Source organism: Etheostoma spectabile, chromosome 11 (assembly GCF_008692095.1).
Source record: "Etheostoma spectabile isolate EspeVRDwgs_2016 chromosome 11, UIUC_Espe_1.0, whole genome shotgun sequence".
Lineage (NCBI taxonomy): Eukaryota > Metazoa > Chordata > Actinopteri > Perciformes > Percidae > Etheostoma > Etheostoma spectabile.
In genome coordinates, this window is record NC_045743.1 from 19,410,813 (window position 1) to 19,419,957 (window position 9,145).

Genomic DNA, 9,145 nt, shown 5'->3' on the forward strand with positions numbered 1-9,145 from the left:
AAGTGGCCAGTGATTGGCCTGCGGTTCATTTATTGGACCTATTTCCTGTGCACACACTTTGAGTAACTGTGCAGTATCTTCCCTCACTGTGTTTAATTAGCCGTTTTTATTTTCAAGATTTCATTGGACTACGTTGAACTCTCTCTCTTTTGAATGTATCAGTCACTGCTCAAGGCCTTGCATCATACATGCAGTATATGAGCAAAAAGCTTTCCATGGCTGACCTTTAAAACTCAATCGAGGCAGTGTGTGTAGTAATTCTCATTCCTATTTTACTTTGTAAACAAAGTGGGAAAAAATGTTGTTGCAGAAATGAGAGAAACTGAAATGTAACACTGACCGATGCAAGCTAGTGAACAGGACTCACAGATGTGCAATGTGGGATGTTGAAGGACACTTCTGTCTGACTTTCTTTCTTGGTCAGACAAACCATCTGTGACCCAACAGCCGACTGGAAATAGGCAATGCCGTAACAGAATCTTGACTCATATGTGATCAGAGGTCATTGCGTTAACAGTTTTTCTCTCCCTCTCTTCCCTAGATGACAAGAACCCGTGTCACTTAAGCGAGGCTCCTGGCCCCTGTCGAGGGCTGTTGACGCGCTACTTCTTTGACAGCGACAGTCAGCAGTGCAAGCATTTCTACTACGGCGGCTGCTTTGGCAATGCCAACAATTTCAAGAGCATGGCGGCGTGCCAGGCCAAATGTCAGAACCCAGGTGGGCCAGGTTGAACTTTTGTCCTTTTACAGTGAAGACTGGCAAACTCCCAAGCTATCCAGACAGCCGGGAATTCTATTCAAGACCACTAATGATGTCTGAATGGGTTTTGTGTTCAGCAGCTGTGAAGACTCCAAAGATGTTGTCATTTAGTGGAAAATTACAGAGCCCCGGAGGTGACATGGAGAAGAAAGAAAAAAAACATGTAGTACTGGGGACAAACACTTTTGCGAGACTTTGACTTTGTTTTGCCTGATCTCAAGTTTTATTTGTGATACCGAGTTTCATTTGCGAGATCTCGCGAATCCAACAAACAATAAGACTAGCCTTAAGTAGCGCTAGCTAGCTCGTAGCGCTGACTTGTAGAGCTCGCTAGTATCTAGCTAGTAGCACGACACAATGATTACATCTCCTCGGTTGTGTAAATACATCCATCGTTTATTTTGATAAGCATTATTAATTAATAAATGCACGCCAAAGTAAAGTGATACATTGAACATTGTCATTGACTGAGGCTAACCTTTAGTAGCTAGCACTAGTTTGTGTTGCAACATGCGCGTTCATGAGCTTCTCTCTAGTGTCTCTTACAAGAATAGTTTTTTCTCTTAAGACATCCATGGTATACGTGGCAAACTCATTGTATAAAAAATATTCACTAATATTGTTTTTTTTGTCCCCGATTGTTTCATGCTTATCTAAAAAAAACGAGGGATGTATTTAAACAACCGAGGAGATGTTGTCTTGCTACTAAGGTTAGCCTGCGGTCATTGACATCAACACTCAACGACAATGTTCATTATATCACTTCACTTTGGCATGTATTATTTAGTATAAGCATTATATAGTATTAGTCAGTTAGGCTTATCAAAAGCTTGTGCTACTAGCTATAAGGTTAGCCTTATTGTTTGTTGGAGTTGTGATATCTCGCAAATTAAACTCGAGATATCGCAAAACAAAGTCGAGATTTCACAAAAGTGTTTGGCCCCCATTTTTTTTATTTAAAAAAATAAAAGAAAAAAAATCTTTTGTTTTTTTTCCTCCATGTCACCCCCGGGGCTCCGTAGAAAATGTACTGCATTTAAAATGGACTGCAACATTATTTTATGGCCTTATATTGTCAGAACAGACACATCTACACCTCAGAGTAACAAGTCAGCTCTACATGAACCAAGATTTATTCACTTTTTAAATTTGGACAAATGGAAATAATTACTTCTCCTGCCTTCACTTCAAAGCCGTACCCATGATGTGATCCGTACATACTTATGGGTTCAGAGAGATCACGGTTGCTGCACAAAAAAATGCAAACTCGTTTCAGAGTGGTGACATAATCAAAGCAGTTCCCCCTCAGAAAATTAGCTTTTTGATGAATTTTAGCTGACCATGAAATCACATTCCACCTTGATTTTGCATTTAAAATCGTTTTAAAGTGACCAAAGCACATTCAATTAGGGCAGACTTAGGCACGACTTACAAGTCATTTACTGTAGATATTGAAATTGTCAAAGAAAATAACGAGGAAGTCCCTCGACTGTGACCCATTCTGTAGGCAGCATATGTTGTACTGAAAATCAATTGGAAAAGCTTATTTTTTTAATTTCAGATAAAGATAGACTCTGTCCGGTTTTATTAGGAGATTATGTAGTTTGCAGACCAACACCCTTTCTAGTCTGATACTAAAGAAATTAAACTTACTTTAATTACGATTGATTGTTCAGGATTTAACGATATCTCTTCTAAATGTAGACATGCATTCCTTGGATTTATGTTCTGTGGATACCAGTGGAGACACACCAGTCTCAGATGTGTGTTTTTTTTGCCAATACAGCAAAACCCACTAAGGCACCAGACGTCAACACACGGTCCGCTAGAAAATCCATTGTGCAGCCAACCACGTTAACTGGTAAGATGTACACCACACTCTACTTCAAGTAGAAAACATTTGTTGTTCTTGGCCAAAGACAAAAAAATAACTGCTAAGACATCATTCTTATTACTCAAATCAACCCCTTCCCATGGGATAAATGTCTGTGTGCTCAAATTAATCCCTCAAACATACAGTAAAATAAATCTTAAGTTTGCAATGATGTGCATCTCAGGTTATTTATTTTTTTGCTTACACGTAGAACATGCAGTCCGATTATTTTTTTGCAGGAATGGGACATACAATTTTTTACTTTTTTTTTTTCAGAGCGAAATAAAAGGTTTTGCACCACCACGAGAGTCATATCTTTCTTTTCATCGCACTCTGGGAAAAGAAAGCAATTAAGCGTGTTGAATTTTTTTTTTTTCCAGGGGAGTTGACTGTAAAAGAAGCTCAGGTGCAAGCGAATGGCACTAATGGAGAGCCAAGAGGTAAGAAAGTATGGATGTGGATGTAATGTCAATAGAACCACACACACGGTTGGCGCATGCGTAGCTGGCTTGCTTACAGCTGACGTCTGCACAGTTGCTGCATTGGCCGTTTGGGGCAGAAAGGGTTCTGTGTCGTGACGCGAGGCAAGTGAGCTCGGCACGTAGCGACGGTGGCTTTACAAAATAGTCTCGGAAAAGAACTTTTGGTGGAACATTTGCACTTGAAAGAAAACTATATTCATTTAGGTTCATTGTTCACACCATACAGTAAGTCACTTGCTTCTACCAGTGTCTCACCGTGTGTACTCGCCAATCGGACCCAAAACGTTCCGGTTAGAGAGCAACTGCTGTAAACATTTTCTTCCTAAATCTTTACAGTCATTTCCTAAATGTTTGGCTTGCTATCTCGAAGTTTGTTCTTTTCCTGAAGCAGCTGAGATTGAGAACCAACACACAAATGTTGTGTTACCATCACATGGTACCTGCTTAACTCGCCTCGACTCTACTCGCCTTTTTTGGATTTCCATTATGAAAAAAGTCCCTGGTACCTGGCAACAGGTACTTTTATTTAGTATCACCTCCGTTAATATTACGGTCCGTTGATCTGGTCCCAAGCGAGCTAAGTAATACCAAAAGGTGACGTGAAAACCTGCAGACTGCTGATTGGTTGGAGAAAATCGTCACTAATCACTGCATCATCATTGCTAGCGACAGACGATGGGGTCCTGAATAAACTCGCCATTTTGAAATAGCCAGTGATGGGGTTTTTTTTGCGGCCGCCAGCTTCTTTCCAAACAAAGATGCCAAGAATCAAACAAGACACCATCGACCTTCGGTGTGTGTTGCGTTAGGTCACGATTTGCAAACTGCAAAAAAAAAAAATCCTGATTGAGACCATCCATTCATCAATCGTCATCCGCTCCTCTGGGGTCGGGTTTCGGGGGCAGCAGCTCCAACAGGAGACCCCGAGCTTCCCTTTCCCAAGCCACATCAACCAGCTTTGACTGGGGGATCCCTCAGGCCACGGTGGAGATAGAATCCCTCCTAGTCCTGGGTCTTACCCGAGGCCTCCTCACACCTGGATGTGCCTGGAACAGCTCCCTTGGGAGGTGCCCAGGAGGCATCCTTACCAGATGCAGATCTGGTGGCAGATGCAGATTTCAAACGCGCTGTGTACATATACAAAGAATGCCTCTAAAACCCGAATCCAGCACAACCCACTTAATCTGAAAAAATGATGAATTCAGAAAAAGGCCGTATGCAAAATATCCAAATGGAATATGCTGTTCACAAGACCCGTATCAAAGCTGAAATATTGTCATATTCCCAATAATGCAGTGCATTAGTGTCCATGGAAACGTGCTTAGTGTCTTTGTCACATCTTCCTACTTGCTAATTTTCTGTGTATTAGGAGTGAGGAAGCATATATAACAGTTGTTGTGTTCTCAGGTTGTGTTGTGCTGCTGCATGAGAGCACAGGGACACCCTGGCCTGCTTCCCTCAACTCCTTCAAAGAGTTGTAATTTCTAGAATCCAATTTCCCTTTTGTCAGAAAATATTGAGAGGGAAAGATTCAGGATGAATTAGCCTCAAAAGCACTGTCTCCTTCAATCAATCAATGTATTTTCTTTATTTCTGCGATGCAATCTCCAGCATGTAAGCCCAACGATATCTCTCAGGAACAATGCTGGCACTCATTAAAGTAGCAGTGCATTATTCAGATCTTGCGTTAAATAGATTTAGAGGATCATAAATGGCAATGGTTCATGTCAGTTATAAATAGCAGGTGACTTTTGTTTTTCTCTACTGAATTTAAATAGGGGCATTTGAATTTTAAAGTCCCTAAAGCTGGGAGAGGAGTATGAAAGGCACACATCTGGAGTATGGTGCCTTTCTACCAAGCATTTATTGCAATGTTGAAACCAAAGACTGACATCTTGTGGTTATAAGGTGATGTACACTTTTACTGTCAGTGGGAGAAGCTGTGATGTCGAACCCTGGGTCCAAAGAGGAAATAAACTCATCCCGAACTAAGCAGCTCTTGGTAAGGACTTCTAAAAACGAACCTGTGTTGGAGTTAGCTTTGCAGGACGTAGGCCTCAAATACTGTACATAATACTGCTACTATAGTTATAACTATTCATTTACATCCAGCACTAATAGAGAATATGTTTGCTTTTGACGCTCTCTCCATTGGGAAGTTTTGTATTTGCTGAATTCTAAATGGTTTGCAATTAAATGAAAGTCACCAACTTTGGATTTAAGCATTTTGGGGATTTGTGCAGTTTGACTAAATGCAACACAATGATCGTTGGTATATATATTATAAATATTTTATCCCAGACAGACTAAAAGCCCTGAAATAATATGGCAAGAATTGAGAAAACTATTGTCTTTTGAAATTACAATTATTTAACATGCTTTGACTTTTGGAAAGATGCTGCATTTATTGACCTTGCGAAACAGGGAAAACGTTAAATGAACAGCTTGGGATGGGAAATTTGCCTTCATACTTTCCGCATGGAACTTTTAAATCCTCCTTCAGAACACAAGACAAGATAAGAGTTTATTTGCAAAGTGCAATGTGCAGAAATATCGTTTTTTCAAATATATGGTTTTCGTCCAAATTTAGAATCATTGCTAGTTCTACTTCTAGGTCGGCCAACTAATAAGGGCCATCTTTTGTGGTTGATCAGTGTGTCTATATTTCCCTGCTAATTAATTAGGGTTAGGCTAGGGTTACATTAGGGTTGGGGTTAAGTGTAGCGGTACAAGGAACATGGGCACAAGAGGACCATAAGTGTAGTAGGATACTTAAAAAGTCTTCTAAAAAACCTGGGTTGATTATTTGAAAGGCCATCTCAAAGGAATAAACGTAATAAAATGGCGGTTTAAAGAGAGATTGAAGGAGCTAGTGGACAGGAGTAGTAGTAGTATTGGAGTAGAATTATGTACGCACTGTGCGTACATATGTTTTTATCTGCGAGGCATGCAACGCATGAAATGATGACAATGCATAAATGCCCTGTTCTGCTCTCTGCTCTATTACAATATCAGTAATTATTTTCTCATTAATGTTCTAAACCCATGGACAGAGCTATGGCATGTTGTTTGAATCATGTGTGTTAATGTAGACATGATTATTACGGCTTCATTACACACAGACAAACCTTGTTGTTCACATCTCCGTACACACTTGCTGACAGCTGTCTGCGCTGAGCGTCTCTCTCTTATAAAAAACACTTCAGGGAAAAATGTTCATCATCCGGTCATTATGCTATGATGTTATTATGCTAGGGGCACACTCTCATACACAAATATTGTAAGAACAGCTGCTTTCTGGCACAGTATACAGATGGGGGGGTTCTTGTGCGTACTATGAAACAGAACCCTGCCGCCGCCACTGGATGTTTGAGACGTGATATTAAATGTTTGAGGCTAACATATTCTAAACAAACTGTTTAGTTTCTTCTTGAGATGGCATGGCGGTGGTTTTTGTCTCATTTAATAATTATCAAATACCTCAACTACTCTAATTGTTCTAATTGACCCCAATCGACCACTACAGATGAAGTTATAGTGATTAAATAGTAGGCCTTTGAAGTTGAAGTGTTTGCCTATGCAAATCTGAATGTCCTTCAATGGGAAAGAGCCCTCATGGTTGCTAGAGAATGAATAAAAGAGCATAGCTTACATGACGCTGAGGGAAGCCATTAGAACATCTTTCACTTTTTCAAATGTGTCCGGTAAAGTCTGAGCGCCTTCAGACACTGGACACAATCTATCCGACTGAAGCTTAATGTGCAAGGATATGAACCCATGTGGAGTTAAAAGCTAACATGATGTTAAAGCATGTCCACTTCATTCAAGCTACTGATCTGCCACCAAATCTGGCAAAATTGCATACTGTAATGTAATGGACATCTCCGCTTTCAACCTGTAGGGGGGACCGAAGCAGGGAAAAATGATGTCTCTCTCTCATGGGTGGGCCAAATTCTCTGGGTGGGGAAAGCAGAGGAAGGGGAGGTAATCTTGGGGAATCTAAGGGGAAGATTCCAAATCGGCCCATCCAAGCTTTCATTTTCCCAAAGGCAGAGCAGGATAACCAGGGCTCGGTTTACACCTATCACCATTTCTAAACCCGGGGGGGGGGGGGGGGGGGGGGGGGGGGTCAATAGGCAGGCTGGGGGTACTCATATCAATGAGTAAAAACCTCATGAAGTAAAATGTTCATGTCATGGGACCTTTAAAGAAAAGCAAACAGGCATTCTCCGTCTTCAGCTGCTTCAGAACAATGACCTCCTCATGTGTCTTTGAATCCATCGGGAATGGATCCAAGTAATCCAACTACATGACACAACATTTAAAAAGGACAACATGGTCCTATATATTAGAGCTACTCTTAAATTAATTGCCAAATATTTTGGTCATCGATTAGTTGGTTTGAGTCAAGATTCTTTGATTCCAGCTTGTTAAATGTGAATATTTTCTAGTCTCTTCTCTCCTCTGTGACAGTAAGCTGAATAGCTTTGAATTGTGGAGAAAGCAAGACATTTGGCGGCATGTTGGGCATTGAGAAAAATCAACATTTTTTTTTAACCTTTTGACATTTTATTGACCAAACGACTGATCCATTAATCAAGAAAACTATCGAGAATGGAAGTAATCGTTAGTTACATATCAGTTTTGGTTCCGGGTGCCAATTTGAAGCTGACATTTTCGGCCTCTTGCTTCTTCTCGACAGACTTCAAGCCGACAGAGCTGTGCTTCAGTCCCGTGGAGAGGGGACCATGTGACGGGGCGGAGAAGAGGTTCGCATACAACCCCAAGACCAAGAGGTGCCTGATGTTTCAGTACAGCGGCTGCGGTGGAAACGACAACAACTTCACACACAGGAAAGACTGTTTTCACAAGTGCATTCGAGGCAGAAAGGGTATGATTATTCTATTAATTATTTTCAAAATGCATGTTTAAAAAAAAAAAAAAAAAAAATTGGAACAGTTAACTTTTTGGGCAACCGGCCACTGTGGCAGCTGGGTTTTAAAATCCACACGGCCTTTTGACCAGACTCTTTATTTAGGCTTCTCCTGTTGAAGGACAGACGAACGAGCGACGTTCTTTAACTTGTTAAGAATACATTTTAGTTCTGGCAAGTTATTGACAAAATCAACATTAAAAATTACTCTTAGAATGTATATTTATTTCCACTGTGACAGTTATTATACTTACTAGACTACTTTCAGACAGCTTTAGTTACTAGTTACTTTAGTTACTCCACTACATTCATCAGACAGCTTTAGTGACTAGTTACTTAAGTTACTAGTTACTTTAGTTACTCCGCTACATTCATCTGACAGCTCTAGTGACTAGTTACTTAAGTTACTAGTTACTTGTTCCGTTACTAGTAACTCCACTACAATCATCTGACAGCTCTAGTTACTAGTTACTTTAGTTACTTTAGTTACTCCACTGCAATCATCTGACAGCTCTAGTTACTAGTTACTTTAGTTACTCCACTACATTCATCAGACAGCTTTAGTGACTAGTTACTTAAGTTACTAGTTACTTGTTCCGTTACTAGTAACTCCACTACAATCATCTCACAGCTCTAGTTACTAGTTACTTTAGTTACTCCACTACATTTGTCTGACAGCTTTAGTTACTAGTTACTTTAGTTACTCCACTACATTTGTCTGACAGCTCTAGTGACTAGTTCCTTTACACATTAAGATTTTTGCAGACAAATACATGTACTTTATAAGATAATATTTTTATTGTAAAGGAAAGTTTAACAGTGTAACAGCCTACAAGTCCAGCTGAAATGACCATTAAAACACTTAGTAGTAATTTACTAACACTTAGTAAAATTAATTTTATAATTCTAACGTCACTTACTACACTGCAATGTTGTTTTCTTGTACTATGGCAACTGCACTTTACTTAATACCTTTATGTGACGCCACTTTACTTTACGTCAGTCTACCTTCTGCACATTGTCTACGGTTTGCCTGTTTTTCTTGTGTGTTTACTTGTCCGTTTTGCTTTCATTGTAGAAAATGCTGCTGTAACAAG

The 9,145-nt window shown here is 40.0% G+C and overlaps 1 protein-coding gene and 1 long non-coding RNA gene across 2 annotated transcripts in view; one reads left to right on the forward strand and one right to left on the reverse strand.

Annotated features, from left to right (window-relative positions):
- tfpia (tissue factor pathway inhibitor a) overlaps nt 1–9,145 on the forward strand; it is a gene marked incomplete at its 5' end in the record, with an annotated part of 55,942 nt that overhangs the window by 44,615 nt on the left and 2,182 nt on the right. Inside the window, 4 exon segments of the mRNA XM_032529986.1 lie at nt 542–718; nt 2,547–2,621; nt 3,014–3,073; nt 7,818–8,006. Of these exon segments, the coding sequence (XP_032385877.1) occupies nt 542–718; nt 2,547–2,621; nt 3,014–3,073; nt 7,818–8,006 (501 nt within the window).
- LOC116698191 (uncharacterized) overlaps nt 3,542–9,145 on the reverse strand; it is an 8,262-nt gene continuing 2,658 nt past the window's right edge. The window contains exon 2 of the long non-coding RNA XR_004334149.1: nt 3,542–3,651. This is a non-coding gene — a long non-coding RNA (uncharacterized LOC116698191). The remainder of the gene's footprint in view (nt 3,652–9,145) is intronic.